The 18,900-nt window shown below is 38.0% G+C and overlaps 1 protein-coding gene across 3 annotated transcripts in view; it reads left to right on the forward strand.

Annotated features, from left to right (window-relative positions):
* Positions 1–18,900, forward strand: part of RNF149 (ring finger protein 149) — a 35,561-nt gene that overhangs the window by 11,806 nt on the left and 4,855 nt on the right. For 2 of the 3 annotated variants that reach the window (XM_080813288.1, XM_080813289.1), the window contains exons 3-9: positions 684–752; positions 4,543–4,625; positions 6,943–7,039; positions 10,867–11,062; positions 13,952–15,286; positions 16,150–16,292; positions 18,114–18,256. In XM_080813288.1, the coding sequence (XP_080669414.1) occupies positions 684–752; positions 4,543–4,625; positions 6,943–7,039; positions 10,867–11,062; positions 13,952–14,007 (501 nt within the window). In that variant the 3' untranslated portion in view covers positions 14,008–15,286; positions 16,150–16,292; positions 18,114–18,256. Of the gene's footprint in view, positions 1–683; positions 753–4,542; positions 4,626–6,942; positions 7,040–10,866; positions 11,063–13,951; positions 16,293–18,113; positions 18,257–18,900 lie in introns of all 3 variants that reach the window. The other variant, XM_080813287.1, reaches the window with a different exon arrangement.

The raw sequence follows: 18,900 nt of genomic DNA on the forward strand, positions 1-18,900 counted from the left end.
TTGCATGTTTTGTTCCTCTGAATACCCTCTTTCCCTTTTCCAGACATAAAGGAATAATAAATAGGCCTGAGGTAGAGTAGACTCGGTTCTGTGTTTAAAACAAGGAGAACCCTGGGGCTGAAGGTGAAGCGCAGAGTGGGAGGGGCTTCCTGGCTTCTGTTGTGGGGCAACTTTCTAAGCCGTTTATCTGCAGAGAGATAGTGTCTCTGTCACAGCAAAGAGGAGGGCACTTGAAGAGCCAAAGGCTTCCACAGACAGGCCTTTGAATTTCACACTTACCCTGTTGTCTTGAAAAGCCACTCTTTTTGGCTTTGTAGGTATTCCTTTCTGGTCATCTTGTACATGCTGACTAGGTGAAAACTTTCTTTTTTAGGGACAGGTATTAGTAGATGAATCAGTGGGACCCCCTCTTCCCATCCTCAGCTTCCTACTCTATTGCCAATGTTTATACATAAGCATTGGTTTCTTCTTCAGGCATGGAATTGAAAATAATATTCTTGATCAAACAGCTCTTAAGTTATATGTGGCTGTTTTATACATTAAGATGTAAATGGTAATTTTTATTATTTTCATTATAGTCAATTTAACTTTGTTTTTTAAAAGATTTTTTCTGTAAGCTTATGTGAAATTTTTTAAAATAATGACTTAAAATTTTTAGTGATAATAATATTTTTCTATCTAAGAGCCATAGGAAAGAAGCTAAGAAAATCATTGGCCAGCTTCCACTTCATACTGTAAAGCATGGAGAAAAGGTAACATTTTCAGGGGTTTTTTGTTTGTTTTAGACTAAAGTATATATCTGTTTATATGTCTAACTAAAACTTTCCAGTCTGTTAAATGCACATTGAACATGTGGAGTTTTGACTAGTTTGAGTTAGTACTAACTTGTGTACATGTGTTCATTGTAGAGAAGGGTTGACAGAAGTACTCAGTTGCACATGTGAAGAGCCACCTAAACCCCTTGGCACCAGAGAAGGTAGCCACTAGTTGTATACAGTTATTTTACTTTAAATGGATAAAATTGAACTTAAAATTCATTCCTGAGTCACACTAGCTACATTCCAAATGCTCAAAGGGTCCTATTGCCTGGCTGCTGCCATACTGGGCAGGACTGACATGTCCATCACTTAAGAAGGTTCTACCTGTTGGTCAGACCCAGATGACTCTAAGGAAAGTAAAGAACTTCCAAGTTCCCTTGGACCGTAGACCTTTAATACTTTAAATTCATTTCTGTTAAATCTGAGGCTATAGGCTATGCGTCCATTTTCTCTGGTTCCCTTAAATACAGGGGGAAAAAAAACTGGGATTTACAGAGAAGGGGAGGGAAGATGTACTTAAAACTACTTTTGGGAAAAAAGAAACATTTTGACATGGCCCACCTGGGACATAAAAGGTCAGAATCATACCAGAGTTTTAAAGCATTTTGGGAATGGGACATATCCTAAATCCAGAACCTCAGTATCTTAGAAGATCGATTCTTTAAGAGGAGACAGTTGCTAATGCAGTAATAATACTTTTTAAAAATGGTCTGTCTTCTTTGTCTTGAGATGCTGATAAGTGTGTTGACTTGTTAGGTATAGGTTGGTTCTGTTGTTTTGATTTTTACTTCTTTTCACCAAATTGTTGAGACTTCATCTATTCCACCCTCCACTCCCCATTCAAAAAAGAGAATAACTGGACTTATTTTATGTATCCCTTCTTTGGACCAACTTTAAAGCAGAAATAATACTCATTAAATTATAGATCTTTGATTTTTTAAAAAACTTTGGATTCTGATATTAATCATTTAATATTTTAAGATACTCTTAAATTATATTCTTTATTTAAAATGCTCTTTTAAGTATCTTAGATACTTAAAAGTTTAAGATACTCTTTTTAAGATACTCTTAGAATTATATTGTTGGTTTCCATTCTTTCCCTAATGCCTTATACAGAAATAACAGTTGAATTTTTTTCTTTAAGATTTTATTTATTTGACAGACAGAGATCACAAGTAGGCAGAGAGGCAGGCAGAGAGAGAGAGAGAAGGAAGCATGCTCCTCTATGAGCAGAGAGCCTGATGTGAGGCTCGATTCCAGGATCCTGGGATCACGACCTGAGCTGAAGGCAGAGGCTTAACCCACTGAGCCACCAGGTGCCCCATAACAGTTGAATTTTAACAGTTTGTGCAGGGTACTGGTTTCTTCCCATACAGATGTAGTGAACAAAAAAAGTGAAACAAAACAAAGTTTCTCATGTTATGGCTTGAGATTAGCACTTGAGGTACAGACCACTGAGGGTCATTGGAGAGAGAGTCTCCACTGAATGCCTGTGACAAACTCTGCATGTGTGGCACATAGCCGGTCACTTGATAAACATATAATTTTATGTTCACCTTAGAATATGTCTTCCGTTCCATAGCAGGAAGTCTCAGTGTATGAATATGAATAGAGATTTATATGTATAATATACTGAATTAAGTCTTTGAGAACATAAGTAAATTGATAGTATCCTCTTCATGTTCAGAGCATTTGCTTTTTTTAGGATTTTTAGAAGATTTATTCATTTGAGGGGTGCCTGAATGGCTCAGTCATTAAGCATCTGCCTTAGGCTCAGGTCATGATCCCAGGGTCCTAGGATTGAGCTTCGCGCTGGGCTCCCTGCTTGGCCGGGAGCCTACTTCCTTTCCCACTCCCGCTGCTTGTGTTCCCTCTCTCACTATATCTCTCTCTGTCAAATAAATAAATAAAATCTTTAAACAAATTTATTCATTTGAGGGAGAGTGAGAGCACAAGCAGGGGGAGAATTAGAGGCAGAGGAGAAGCAGACTGCTCACTGAGCAGGGAGTCAGACATGGGGCTTGATGCTAGGACCCCAGGATCATGACCTGAGCTAAAAGCAGACGCTTCACCAACTGAGCCACCCAGGAGCCCCCAGAGTATTTCTTTTTACAGAACATTTTTGAAAATGTGATTCTACTGTTTTTGAAAATTGTCAAAATAATGGTTAAAAAAAGATCCCTAAGTGGTCTGTGAGATACATATGTGGATTTTTCTTCTTCTTTTTTTTTAAAGTTTTATTTCTTTAAGTATTCTCTGCACCCCATATGGGGCTCAGACTTATAACTCTGAGACCAAGAGTCCTATGCTCCTTTGACCACACTAGCCAGGTTCCAACACATGGATTTTCTGATGATTTTGATTAAGTTTGTACAGAAATGTTGTTTTCTTAAATCTACATCTTGTGCAGTTCTAGAGAAGTGTTTGGTTTCTAGTTTTTCTTTTCTTATGGACTCATTTACTATAATGTGTACGCTTACAGACCATTAGGGGCTTTAAAAATCATTTCATCAATTTTGTATGGCATATGATAAGTGATAATATTTACTTTAGCTTCAACATACAATTTTAAGTGTTACAGAACTTTAATATAGTCTCTGATAATAATAATCAGTTTTTACTGCTTGCTTGTGAACAAGTAATGTACATGGCTCAGTGTATTTTTTAAAATAATTACATAAGGACAGGGTAGCTGTGTTCCCATAAAATATACTTGCTAACATTGGAGCTACATGCAGACATTGATTGCTAGTTCTTGAATCCATCCCAGAATCAGAGAGAGTCTCATTGACCTGTTTTGGGTTAGATGACCCTCTGGCTGTGCCTGCTTTGATGGGATGAGGCCAGGTGGTTCAATGTGGGAGTTACCCAGGGAAATGGGGAAGGGCTGACACTACCAAAAGGGTCAATGACCCTGGGTGCTGGGTCCCTCAGTCGGTTAAGTGGCTGTCTTTGGCTCGGGTCATGATCCTGGGGTCCTGGGATCAAGGCCTGCATCAGGCTCCCTGCTGACTGGGGAGCCTGCTTCTCCCTCTTCTTCTGCTACTGCCCCTGCTTGTCCTCTCTCTCTGTCAAATAAATAAAATCTTAAAAAAATAAATTTAAAAAAAAAAGGTTGATGACCCCATAGCTTCTTAGAAGTGGAGATTTTGTCACAAGACTGCTTCCTCCCCAGCAAGTTTTATTTCGTTTTAGCTTTGTTAATTTGATGGATGAAAAACAGTAATTTATTTTAATCTGTAATCCTTTTATTGCTAGTGAGGGGAATATTTTCAGATATTTAGCCATTTTTGTTTTCTCATTTGCAAGTTGTCACCATGTTCTTTAGCAAATTCAAGTGAAAGTGCTCTTGTTTTGTTTTTAATGATTCTAGAAACAAGTAGCTTATTGGATATTCTCTTTATACATTTTATATTTGAAAAATAATTTTTATTACAGCAAAGTAAGCATTTGCATTTCTACAACCCTTAAAACATGAACACTACCCTAGTATCAAAGCTGTTCATGTCTGATTAGGTGCACAATGACATTTTTTCCTTTTCAGCCAGATTCCTTAAATAATCTCTGGATAGTGGTAAAAAGTAAATACTGAGTAAAGATTGTGTTTAGCTTCTGGTTGTACCCCGGTATTATTAAATTTGTCATTGTTTTACCCAGGATGTTGTGAGTTTTATCAAGAACATGTAGCAATGATACAGTAAACTCTTTTCTTTCCTTTTTACAGGGAAGTGATGTTGATGCTGAAAACTGTGCAGTGTGTATTGAAAATTTTAAAGTAAAGGACGTTATCAGAATTCTGCCATGCAAGTATGTTTTTTTTTCTTTCCTGAGATGCTATGAATTACTGGATAGGTTTCTGACAAAAGTGTTAATGTTTCTTTTATGATGTGATGCTGTCACATGATTTTGTGATCATCTCATCCTTTAGGAAGGAAGCTTCAAGCCTTCTAGGCTTCTGGATTATATTACTTTAAAATTGCTTAGCAGACCTCAGGCCCTAAGGCAGACCCATTATATATCTTTGCGCGGATTGGCTTTTAGTCTTAAGCAAGATTTCATTAGAATCCTTAGCAGTCTGTCATACATCTAGCCGTTCAAAACGTACATTATGTGGGAGCAGGGAAACTGAAGCATGACAGGTGAAGGCCCCAGGGGGAGGGCCAGAAATGGCTAGCAGAAAGTCAAGGAGGATAGTAGTTTGCTGTTATTTGCACCCTGGGTTTTAGTTCTTCTGGGGTTACTGCAAAATAAATACTTCTCACTTTAGGTACACTAGGGGCTTTGCTTTAGCAATGGGAAGTTGCGATTTCCTTTTTTTTTTTTTTTTTTAATAATCGGATACTTTAACTGATAACTGTTTAGAAGAAATGGCTGTTATCAGAAGTGTATCTAAAAATATGTTTTCAGTCAGACCAATTTGAATTATGCTTCCCATCTATTAGAAGGTCAGAAATTAATATGTAATTACGGTTTCCTTTATGTTTACAAAGTAGTATATATATAAATATAGTAGATTAAATTCTCAGTAATTCTGTAGTGAAAACAAATGAATATCAGAGTAACAAAAGTTTCCAGAATAAAGATAGCTAACTTTTGTCTACAGGCATTTATATGAGGTTGGTGTGGTGGGTAGTTAATGAATTAGAGTCAATATATCCTTTGGAAAGTTTTGTGTTTTTTTTTTTTTTTTCTAAGATTTTATTCATTTATTTGGCACAGAGAGAGAGACAGTGAGAGCAGGAACACAAGCAATGGGAGTAGAAGAGGGAAAGCAGATTTCCTGCCAAGCAGGGAGCCCGATGTGGGGCTCGATCCCAGGACCCTGGGATTGTGACCTGAGCCAAAGGCAGACACTTAATGACTGAGCCACCCAGGCGCCCCTCCTGTGGAAAGTTATTAAAATAGAAAAGAATTTTCATCTAGGATGGTTTAGGGCAAGTCTTTCTGACTTAAAAATGATGTGTGGAATGCAGCACAAATGAACGGCCTGAGGCTCACTTCCCTTGTAACACCAGATCCATCCTCATGGCTGAGCTGGGTTTTGTCCTACACCCTCACAAGCAGACATGTTGCTTGTGCACATTTCCTGGTCTCCCGATCTGGGGTTTTTACTTAATTTCCCCATTTTCTCCTGTGCTTTAACAGATTTCCCAGTAAAGCCAACATGTTTCCTTTGTGTTTTTGTTAAGATTATTCCGTTGGGTCAGTCAGTTTCAGTTTCAGTTTGAGGATAGAAAGGTCAGAAGACTTGGTAGGCTAGACTATGTTACATAATTAAATACTGTTATTTTTAACTGCACTAGCAGACTTCAGTATGAAGAAGAGGTCTTCACACAACAGCATGAATAACGAACAGTTACTGGGTGTTTACTGTGTCCTGCACCATTGTAAGCACGTTACGTATTTGCTGCTGAGAACAGCCTGTAGTGGAGGTGCAGAGGTTAAGCAACTAGTTCAGAATTCCAGCATCACATCACACAGCTGGTGTGGGAGCCATGGGTCCTATACCCAGTCTGCCTGACTCCTTACCTTCATCCTGTGGGAAACAGATTCACTATATAGGAGGCAAAGTTAGCTGACTAAGACAAGTCAGTAAAAAGAAAATACATAGGCAATTTTTATTTCTTCTTCAATTCTGAAAAGTTATCATTATATAAGAATGTGGAGTATACAAAAATATGTTGAGACAGAAAATAAGTGTTTTTTTTTAAGCCTGAGACCCAGAAATAATCTGTCTGTTTTGCTGTATTTCCATTTGATTCATTTTGTGAACTTACGTAAGATACTCTCAGTTTATTATTATTAGTTGGCTGTTGGTTTATTTATGCCACATTTATTCCTAAACGGCTTTTAAGTAAGTTACAAAGGCACAGAAAAATACAACCTAGCATGAAGTGAAAATAACCATGCTATTTTCATGGCATGAAGAGAAAATTTCCCTGTTAAGTTCCAGACTCTGTTTAACTTGGAAAGTAGAATAGGTAATTACATAGAGTAAGTGAATAGAATGTTGATATGAAGTCGTTTAACTTGTACTGAGAAGATGAGTTAGCAGAATGTGTTGTTTCCTTTATAAGATATAAACAGTTATTTTAAAAAATTAATCCATACTTAATCTTTTTAGGCATATTTTTCATAGAATATGCATTGACCCATGGCTTTTGGATCACCGCACGTGTCCAATGTGTAAACTTGATGTCATCAAAGCCCTGGGATATTGGGTTTGTTACATTTTTGTTTATATTCAATCTCTGCCCTGATTCTTCTAAGTGATTCAATTTCATTACTGACCAGAGGCAAGAGGAGTGGACTGAGTGCTCCTTCTAACATCTTTGTGGTTCCCTGAAGAAATTTTCCTCTTGATTAAAAATGAATGTTTAAGAAATCCCGAAAAGTTAATGAACTCTACTACCTTTGTGATTATAGACTGATAATGCCATATGTTTCCCCCGAGTATTTGTAATTGCTTAGTGCAGTGTGTTGTTATGCTGCCCTGTAGAAGGTATATATACTCCTCAGTTTCGTATAAACAAGAATTACCAAATCTTTGAAATGAAAGGAGCCTCATACATTTTCTGGTTCAAGATGCATTTTTTACATATGAGGAAACTGAAGCCAACACTTCTCGACACCAGGTCTCAGATTTCTGGGTTTGGAAATCCTATCTTACTGGGGAAATTCGTCCTGTGTGGAATTTGTTCCATTGGTTTGTGGTACTTAGGTGGTTGTAGGACCTTCCTCCAAAAATGAAGACATGAGGGCAGAGCGAAAGAGAGTTCTTCATAGTAGCCAGCCAGGTGCTGAGGGCCTTTACACACATTATTACATCATACGCTCATAGCCAGTCTGAGAGGTAAGTACTGCTTCTCTCCCTATTTTACTAATTAGGAACTTGAGCTTAGAAAAGCCAAGTAGCTCACTGAAGGTCCCACAGCTAGTACTTGGGAATCTGTTTTCAGATACAGGTTTGCTTAATTCAAGGGTACAAGCTTTTAACCAGTAGTCCCACCCAAAAGGGGAAGACATAGAGGTGAAAAAAACCACATTTTTCTAGATTGTTATTTTTTATTGTTTTTAGAGTTTTCATGTAATCTTTTTTTTTATTTTTATTTTTTTAAAGATTTTATTTATTTTATTTGACAGAGATCACAAGCAGGCAGAGAGGCAGGCAGAGAGAGAGAGAGAGGAGGAAGCAGGCTTCCCGCTGAGCAGAGAGCCAGATGCGGGGCTCGATCCCAGGACCCGGGGATCATGACCTGAGCTGAAGGCAGAGGTTTTAATCCACTGAGCCACCCAGGCGCCCCTCATATAATCTTTTAATATCTTAAAAGATTCTTGATTAAATAGCAAATAGTTTTGAACTAATGATCTCTTATTACTTTAAAAAAAGTAATTTAAATATCACATACTTTTCTTATTGCTAAACATATTTTTTAGGGTTTGGTTTTTTTTATAATATTTACAGTAGAGTTAGAAACCGCAAGGAGTTTTTTCTGTGGTAAGCATTTCATGCACCTTATAGCCCCAGAGGCCCTCAAGGAGTCCTCTCATCTTCTAGCTTGGCGGGTCTTGGAAAGATAGTTGAGCGACTGCCCTGATTACCACTGTCATTTTCCATGAACCAGATTTTTGTGTTCTTTTTTTTTTTTGTAAGATGTATTTATTTTAGAGAGAGTGCGCACATGCATGCACGAGTTGGGGAGAGGGACAGAGAGAGAGAGAGAGAGAACCTTCAAGCAGACTCCCCACTGAGCACAGAGCCCAACACAGGGCTCAATCTCATGACCCATGAGATCATGACCTGAGCCGAAACCCAAGAGTCTAAAGGGTGCTCAACCGACTGAGCCACCTAGGCTACGCGTCCCTGTGAATTATATTTCTCAAGTATGAGTTCCAGAATGCCTCCACCATAGGTACAGGAAAGGAGGAAGGTCAGCATTTAAGAACTCTTACTGAAAAAAAACTGCCCTGCTTTGATGTCTAGAAAATTTGTCTTTCCTCTAGAATTTCAAACATTTATTTGTAGTTTTTAATAATGATGGCTCTGTTTAGCATAACAGTGAATTTGAGACTTAGTGAACTGAGCCTGTGTCTTGGACCCCCTTCCTGGAATTTGAAGCATTTTAAACAGTACAATACAGGGAGCTTGACAGATGTTTTTCTTGGCAAAGTTTTCCTTTTTCCTCTTCTCCTTTCTCTTTTCTTTCATTAGGTGCACTCTGAGGATCATTTTAAGTTACTTTCTTTATGGTCAGTAGTTTTCAACCTGCTTTTCATTTCTAGAAATTTTTGTAAGGGTATTTCACTAAACCTTAGCACTGAGACTAATCCTCATGAGTTTTGTTTTTGGAACTACATATACAATACATATATTTCACACATTAAAAATGAAGATGATTTATTTTGCATCAGGTTGGATTGATTTATTATTAGAATGTTAATTTCAGAAAACTTGACTGTGTCCCAGGAATTGTGATTTCTTTGCTGAAGAACAGAAACCTGTAGTAACTTTAAATCAAACTCTAAGAAATTAACTTGTCTTGCCCGTAATTGTTTTTACAATATTTGATGAGTGTGCCATTTTCTTTACTCCCTTTGCTGTCGTATGACGACTAGTTCTTGCTTCCAAGGAAACAGCTGTGGTGAGACGGCTGCCATCAGTCCTTCACGTGGACTTGAGAGGTGGTCCTTGTGTTAGCAGCTACAACCTTCTTGATGTGCCATTTGTCGTTGTTGTTTTCATTCATTCAGCATGTTCATTCAGCATGTATCAAAGGAGTGCTCTCTCAGGTGCTAGACTGGACCTTGACTTGGGGAGACAAAGATGAGTAAGGCGCAGCCCTTCTGGTTGTGGACTTTCACTTTCTGGAGTGTGAGGGCCAGGGCATACACCCACGCACAACGCTGCAAAGGAGGTATGTTTGAAGTGCCGAGGAGCACGGAGAAAGGAGGAATTTACTCTGCCAGGTAGAGTGGGAAGATAAGAGGGTGGTTTTTTTAAGAGGGGAGTCTGAGCTGGGTGTTAAAGGATTTGCCTGCCAGATCAGTATATTGCAGATGAGGGTGTGACCATGTCTGGCTTTGAGACTGGCAAGTGGTTAAGTTTGGCGGGTATTTTGGTAACTATCTGGGAAAACAGATGAGGGTGGGCTGGGTGGGAGTTTGGACATTATGGCTACTCAGTAGGATTTGTGGTTTGATGTGTCTGGAGTCTGTTCTGAGGGTGTTCAGTTACTTAGCAGTGAGAAGGAGGCAGTGTACCATGTGGTTCAGGAGGAGGGCTGTTCTAGAACTGGGTGGGGCGGCAGCGGGAGGAGCCGTCCGTGTGCCCTGGCCCCGGAAGCCTGGGGAGGGAGGTGGAACCAGCACCATGTTCTTGGCGTGAACCTCAGGCTCACTGTGAACGGATAGCCACCCCTCCTTTACTAGGTTACCTCACAAGTGGTTTCCTCTCACAGCATGACTCTGACTCTGGCATTACTCAGAAAGGTATCTGGATAAACCTCTGAGACTGGGCTGTCACTTTCCTTGCCCTATTTTTTTCTTTAACACGGCAAATGGGGGAGGGAGTTGCAGGTACACTGACAGCCAGTAGACACTGTCTTGAGCTGATTGAATCCACAACGGATTCTTCTAAAGTGAATCAAATGCAGTCTGAAGCCCTCTGTTGTCAGACACTGTGTTCTTCTGAAACCCTGGTGCCCACAGTAAGACAGTAGGGCAGTTTGAGGCAGTCATCCAAGATCACAGCCACAGCCAGGCTGATTCAGAAGCAAGGAAAGTGTGTCTGACAAAGGTTCAGAGTTTAAAAGGTGGCATTGTTTTCATCAAGGGGAAAAGCAGTTTTTCAAATGAACAGTGTTTAGGTCTTGCCTATTGACAAGTGATTCATTTTCTCATGTTGCTAAATAAAGAAGACATTAGTGTTTTTGCCCTATATTGTATATAAAAGTAAATACTTTGTGGGAATTATGAGTAATGATTATGAAATGATAGATAAGCTTTGACTGTGTTATTCAGACAAGGTATTTTCTTTTGTTCTCTCAAGGGAGAGCTTGAAGATGTGCAGGAGACGCCTGCTCCAGAACCTACCCCTGGGAGTGTTTTGGTGGCAAATTTGAGTATCAGTTTACAAGATGACAGAAGTGAGGGGAGCAGTTTGCCCTTGTCTTCCACTAGTGATTCTGCACCACCGTGTGACGCCAGTTTCAAAGAAGATGCAGGTGAAAACACAGCCTTACTAGGTAAGTGCCTTGCAGGTTCTAAAACAAAATGATGTTAGCAGGTGGGGAAAATAATGCAGAAAAGCATAAAGGACAAATAAAAACCATAATCCCACACCTGCGAATACCATTTTAACATTTTGATAAATACCTTTTCATATGTTTTCTGTGTTTAACGATGGGGAGAGTATCATATATGTGCTGTTAGGTAACCTGTTTTCCTCTTAACGTGTGAAACTCTTTATGTGGTAGGTGCGTGATTCTGTGTGGTGCGTAGTGTCACAGCTCCAGTTCACTAGAATTTCTTTAAACTGCACCCTTTTGGTGGACTTCAGCACTTTGAAATCATGTGTATACCCAACACTTATCCGATTGCTTCTTGTCATTCTGAGAGATAAAATAGAGTGAATTGCCTTTTTTATTATTATTACCGACGAGAGTACCTTTTCATAATTGTTCGTTGTTCTTATTCCCTTAGGAGTAGCCTGTTTCATGTTTACCTTGTTTTGCTCTGGAGAAACTAATTTTTTCATGTCTTTGTTGAGTGTATTGTATATTTCTCCCCCAATTTTGGTATCCTTTGGTTGATGTATTTTGTGGACAGAAATGTTTCATTTTTCTCTAGTCCAACATATTGTCTCATGATTCTGCCTTTGACAGCATGCTAACTTTGGAAGGCCTTCCTCATCTCAGGATCTAAGTATATTAACCCATATCTTACTAATATTTGTGGTTCTGTATTTTATTACCTTTAAATCTTTAATCCACATGGTTTAAGAGAAGATTTAACCTACTTTTCCCCAAATGTTTAACCAGTTGTCCCAATATTTAGTGAATTATAATTATTTTAGTGACTAATAATCTAGTGAATAATAATTATCAATGTTTTGATATTGCCAAGGCAAATCCCTTCATCTCGAGTTAAAAAAAAAAATCTCTGTACTAGTCTGCATTTTTTAAAAAGATTTTATTTATTTATTTGACAGAGACAGCGAGAGAGGGAATACAAATGGGGGGCAGTGGGAAAGGGAGAAGCAGGCTTTCTGCTGAGCCTGATGCTTGGCTCAGTCCCAGGACCCTGGATTGTGACCTGAACCAAAGGAAGATGCTTAACGACTGAGCTACCCAGGCGCCCGTATTCTACATTTTCTAAAAAAAAAAAAAATAATAATCAAATTATTTGCTAAGTGAAAGAAAATCCCATTAGAATTTTTAGTATAATCGAATAAATTTACATATTACTTTAACTGGGAAGAACTAATGCTTCTAATTTTGAATTTTGTCATTATGGGAAGAGGACACATAATTTCCAAATCAGTGATACTCAAACTGAATCACTTTTGTATTTGACATGTTTAAGCTGTGAGGCAAAGATAGCTAGAAGTGTTAGAACTGGGGTTTTAAATTGGTATCAGAGGGAAAAGACCACATTGTGAAAGAGAAGGGAAGCATTCATTTGAGAACACTGGAAGGTGGAAAGGGCATTCTCCTAATTAGCTCCCTGGACTCCTGCTGGGATTGAACCACCTCAGGGATTCCATCAAATTGAGCCCAAGTACATGCCAGTGTGATTTTTGCCATTGCCTTCAGTCTCCAGAAAAGAAACTAAATTTCCTTTCTCTAGTACTTGACCACCCTTGAGATAATTAAATACTGCTAAGGACTCTTATCCTGACAAAATGTCTTTCAAAAGCAGTTTCCCATGTTTCCTGTGTTCTTGTTACCTGTCATGCATTAGTTTATCAGCATCTCTCCTCTCAGCTAAGATGGTATCATGTGAAGTAGTGCATAGACATAAAGGTGGAAAAAGAAGCTAGGCTATAGAACAACAGAATGTTAGATGCCTTCTGAAAAAGCTGGGCCCCCTCATACTTTCGTGTGCTCATGCATGCGTGTGTGTATGTAAGTACGTATGTGTACCACGCATGTGTGTGTGCATGTGCACTTGGTTTCTATTTTATTTTTTTGTCCCCCCCCCCCGCTTTTTTTTTTTTTTTTAAATACTTCCAAGTATTTGTTAACCAGTAAGTTGACAGGTAATTTTAAATGATAGTGTTCTTTCTACTTTATCACTATGCCAGTATAATTTGAGAAATGTTAAATTTGTAAATGTAAATGTAAAATTGGAGAAATCAGTTCTTTTAAGCAGACATTAGTACTTCCAGAATAAAATATGGCTTCACTTAAAGTTGAGAAAACATTTGCTGGGGTCTTAGGAGCAACCAGAAATAAAACATGGAAATTATTAATAGTAGACTACTCACTGGAGAGTGTTTCCCTGGCGAGTGCTCCTTCTCTTGTCCAGTTGACCTTCTTGGCTCTGACTGTAGGTGAGTTCAAGTATTCTGTGTTTAAGGAATATTCTGTTCCTGTAAGAAACCTTTGTGCTTAAATTATTTTGTGTTACTCTTCCTAGTAATAACAGTCTGTCCAGAGTTAAATACCTGTTCCTCTTCCAAGATAGATTAACCTCACTGTGCCTGTGCTTAATCATCTGTAAAATGAGCATAATAATATCCTAGTCCTCATTGGGTCACGTACGTAATCCAGTAAATGCTCGCTGTTTTCATGGGCATTGGTGACACCATCATCATCGTCGTTGTCACAGCTCTCTGGTTTACGTTTGAAAACATATACTAATACCACCAACTAAGACTGTCTTTTCTTTATAGCCCCATGCTGATCAGAGTAATGTTGGTTAGGCTAATACTAGAAAACCTCTCATAATATATATGTGAAGAAGATGCTTGTATATTTTTCATGACTTTCTGAAATGGGTTGCCATTTTTACATGTAAGTTTTGTTTAAATTTTTCTGTTGTTTCTTGAATTACAGCCTCTAAAGGGTCTGTCTATGTAATTACAGTTCAGAATATGCGAATTGACATTGGTTTTTGTTGCTTTGTTGTAGAAGCGGGCAGGAGTGACCTGCAACGTGGAGGACCCAGCTCCTCGCGCACATCCTGATGACCGTATCATGGATAGAGCTTTGGCTCGAATTAAAGGACTTTTTTTTTTAAACTTCAGCACATAGTTTGTATATTTGAAAATAATGTACATTCTTTTACCTTTCAGATTCTGATTTAATATCCAAAGGGCTATTTTATTCTTAAAGAGACGTTTTGATTAGTCTTAATATATTTATCTACTAAAATGTATCATTTATGATAAACAGTATGTTCCTTTGGACAATTACAGAGACCACTAGGAAGGCACTCTAAAGGTCGGGGTATGTTTCTGAATAGTAGACTAGCTGCTACGGTACTGTAAAAACAGGATTAATTTTGTTTCTCAAGGATGATTTTAGACTGAGCAACTGAATTTAGACCAGTGGAAATGCAATTGTATAATTCAGTGATTGATCATGAGTTTTCCCTGGAGGAAAGACTTTTCTAGAACATTAAACCTGTGAATGAGATGAGAGAAATCTATAGCTTTCTTGAACCTCCATGTCATCATCCAGAGACTTTGAAATCTAAGACGACTTCTTCATTATTTTCTCTTGGAATTATAGGAAAAGCACTAGATGACTTTAGGATTTGCAGTTTTCCTTTTTAATTCCTAATTTCTTATGACACCTTAAAGGAGAGGGAAATTTGTCCATTTTTTCCATAAATAAAAAAAGCTAAGATTCTGTCTGCATCACACTTGAGCAATAAATTTTTCATTGCCTTAAAATTAAAAAAAAATTTTTTTTCATTGCCTTAAGGAAATCGAGTAGGCAGACTTTTTTTTTTAGTAAATGATGACTGTATTGGTCCCAACTACAATTTAATCTTTACAACTAAAAAGGTAATAGATGGGGAATTTTGATTGTCACTACAAAATAAACAAGCAACTAGTTTTCTTGACTGATTTAAAGTAGACTTAATGATGACCTTATGTCATCTATCCTTTTTAAAATCTTGGCTGTTCTTGTAGGTGAAAGGGTCAGGTTAATGTAAAGCTTTTGGAGATTGTGCTCTTAAGTTTTCTAAAATGATTAAGCACACACATAAGTCTTCTCCCTCTTGAAGGTGGAAGTGGAGGAGGGTGAGGGAGAGTTACCTCTTAACTGTTGTCCTTTGTTCTTTCTAAGCTAGTTGCTGTGTATATCTTTATTTTGTGAGTAAAAAATAAATGTCTGTTGAGAAAAATATAACTTTTAAAAATCTAAAGAATTTATTCTTAAAGCTGCTGTGTATAGCTTATTTTTTTTAAACTGTTTGTTGCACCTGGATTCTAGCCACTCATAGTGAAACACTTGGTGAGTTTTACTTTTTTTTTTTTTCCCACTTTACTGAAGTAAACTCTGGCCAGGTTCAATTTGAGGAGCTGCTGAAATAGAAAATTTGTCTTTGAGCTCTCATTTTAACAGCCTCAAAGGAGGTTTCCATAATAGCCATTATCTTTGAAATCTGCCTTCTGTGGTTTTTTGAGAATAGGAAAGTATGTCCTTGATTCTGTACCAAGTAGATTTTTTGCTCTTTGTATTTTAAGATACATACTTGGGAGAAATACTTTAATTAATAATTCTCTATAGTATCCAATGAAGCAGACTTCTAAAAAGAATACTATGACAGATCAAGGTAAATTGTTTTTGATAATTACACAAATGTGATTTCTTTATTAGCAGCTATCAGACATAGCTTTCCTTAATTAAAGAGTTTGAACACTAAACTACAAATAGAAGAGATTGGAAGAATTGTAGTGGTCTGGTCTCATCTCTAGAAATATGTCTTCAATAGCAGAGAAAGGAATTATCAAGAGAAAATAGAAAACTGCAATACTTTTTAAGTTCTGTTAGGCTTTTTTTTTTTTTTTTTAAGATAGAAATAAATATGATAGAGAAGGGTCTCCCTTCCAAGTACTAACCAGGCCTGACCCAGTTTAGCTTCTGAGATAAAATATTAGCAGAATTTTTGCTGAGACATAAAATTGATGAAATGCTACTCAGAATAATGGGAAATGTAAGGAAGGAATAGTAAACCAGAGAGGTTTGGTTAAGGTTAGTCCTACTATTTATGGCAGTAATTTTCCTTTTAACAGTTGTCATAAAAGCCCCCCCCCCCTTTTTTTTTTTTACACAAATAGTGTAGAAACAATATGTAATTTTTTTAACTTTTAAAGTCACAGGCAGTGTGTGAAGGAAGCAGCTTGGCTGTGAACTTGAAGCACTCCGTCATCTGCTGCCTGCTGGTGCTGCTTCTGGGTTTCCCTCCAGAAAACCACAAAGGCCAGGAGTGGTACAGAAAAACAGAGCACTTTGGCAGGTAAACCTCCTTGCTTGGTGACTTTTTGGGGATCTTCAATATATAAAACCTTCCCTGAGAGATTGTTCCCTGCAGTCACTGAGGAGTGATGACAGTAAAAGGCCGAATTGCAGTGTGCCCATCAGCAGTTTGCTCTCTGTGGGGTGCACGATGACAAAATCTCCGGAAGCGAACCACTGGTCTGACCTCAGTAACATCAGGATTGAAGTTTTGCACTTGGGCAGGCTTTCCAAGAGGGGTCTTCCCCCCACCCCTCAAAAATCTCAGGTATTTTTAAGAAAAACTAATCAGGGAATCTAAGCCATCAGCCCTTAAATGAGTAGTAGATACCTTTCTACATACTTTACAGTATACTTGCTAAATCAAGGACTGCTAGAACCATAAAGACCAGGTGTGTTCCCACTTGGATGAAATACCTAGTATAACCAAACTCCCTAAGAGGATAGCTTAACTGGCAGGTCTCTTCTTTTGAGAACATTAAAGTTTATTTGCTCAGTGAAGGCTGAGATTAAATCAGTATGTGTATGTTACTGACTAGAACTTGAGATAATTACATGTTTGGTCAAAAGGAGTTTCTTTGAGCTCAGCACAAACCATATTTTGTGATTTACAAAGCACAGGATGCTGGCCTGAACCAAAGTGAGTCTTGTGTATGACATACGCTATGCTTCTGTGATGCAACAACCAATTAGAAAAGCCACCTACGCCTTTCCCAGTTAATTTCATTTTTGAAGTTTTAAAAAGACAAGCATTTCACTTTAAAAAATGCTAACATGTAATTGTTATGAAAGTGAAGTTTCTACAATGTCATTATCAGCCATGCAGCTAGAGATTTGCTCTTACTCTAAGAGCAAAGTATAAAATAAGTTATAAATTGAAAAGGATATGTGCATCCCATTAATTTAAGAATAAAAAAGTCAATCCTTTCTTTTTGATGAGGTGTAAGCTTGTATATTATGGGCTAATGAGAAACCTGGGAACACCAGTACTTCCTGTGGGCTTGACTGCACAGGTATTGGATCCCAGGATTCTAAGTGCTTTTGGAAGCATCTTAAGGATTTTCTGCTAAGAACAGTAGTGATTGCATTTAAAAATAAATAAATAAATAAATAAAGTGAAACCAGCAAAATGTCTTAATAAGTAGAGGGTGCAAGAATTTTAAAGAATATGTAAAAAGTTCTTCCCATGCATTAATTTTCCAGATATCTTTAAAATGTTAAAGTGCTATTACTCAAAGTATTTAAAATAGGTACGTGAGGGGCACCTGAGTGGCTCAGTTGGTTAAGCGTCCAACTCTTGATCTCAGCTCAGGTCTCAGTCTCACAGCTGTGAGTTCAAGCTCCATACCTGGTGTGGAGCCTACTTATAAACAATTTTTGTTTAAATTTTAAAAATTTAAATACAGGATCCATTGTTTTTCATGGGAATGAATCATTACAGAATGTATTAAAGTGGTACATGCTGCTTAAAACATTTGTGGAAATGGGGGTGCCTGTATGGCTCAGTCGGTTGAGCATCTTACTCTTGATTCCAGGATTGTGAAATCTAGCCCCATGTCTGGCTCCCTAATCAGTGGGGAGTCTGCTTAAGACTTTCTGCCCCTCCCCTGCTCTCTCTCTCTCAAAATAAATCTTCAAGGGAAAAAAAAGATTGTGGAAGTGTATACTCTGTAAGAAAGGTGATAACCATTTCTTTAAAGTTTAAATGTATAAACACTGTTAAGAGAATTAGTTGAAATAGTTATAGTTTAGGATCCCTAAATCATTTTTTGAAGTATCTTTTATTTCTACTCTAAGATGTAACTTAGTGCTGTCTTAACAGGTGATCTGAAGATTTTACAGCTAGAAACTGGAGCTAGAAAATCCAGAGAATTCAAGCTGTGTTGTTTTAAACATGGCAGTATCTTGAGCTACACTTGAAAGCTGATTACAGTTACTGAATTCCAGGATTGTAATTTATTTCAGGTAAACTTTCTTCTACCTTTAAACATGTTTAAGAACCTTTTGCTGGTGTTGTAAATGTAAACCTGACTTTTCTTTTTAAAATGTTCCCCTAGGGGCGCCTGGGTAGCTCAGTGGGTTAACCGTCTGCCTTCGGCTCAGGTCATGATCTCAGGGTCCTGGGATTGAGCCCCACATCCAGCTCTCTGCCCAGCAGGGAGCCTGCTTCCCCCTCTGTCCCTGCCTGCCTCTGCCTACTTGTGGGCTCTCTCTCTGTCAAATAAATAAATAAAATCTTAAAATACATAAAATAAAATGTTCCCCTAAATATTACTAGCTATTCTTTGTAGGCCAGAGTTAAAAATCTTCCCTCTTTCAACACCAGTAGTCTGATCTTGAAATGAGTAGCAGTAGTCCATCCCTTTATTTGCAGAGTCCATGTTTGTAAATTTGCCTACTGAAATTTATCTGTAACCCCAAAATCAGGATGTGTATGACATACGCTATGCTTCTGTGATGTGTGGTGCTTTGGCAGTTGTGGTGGACACATACCCATACAATGTGGTGAAAATTTTGAGGCACCAAACACACTTTTCCAGTTGAGGTTGAACAAGAGGACGCTTTGCCTTCTTGTTTAAGCTCTCAAACTGTCAATACTGTGTCCTCTC

Source organism: Martes martes, assembly GCF_963455335.1.
Source record: "Martes martes genome assembly, chromosome: 9".
In the NCBI taxonomy this organism is placed as follows: Eukaryota; Metazoa; Chordata; class Mammalia; order Carnivora; family Mustelidae; genus Martes; species Martes martes.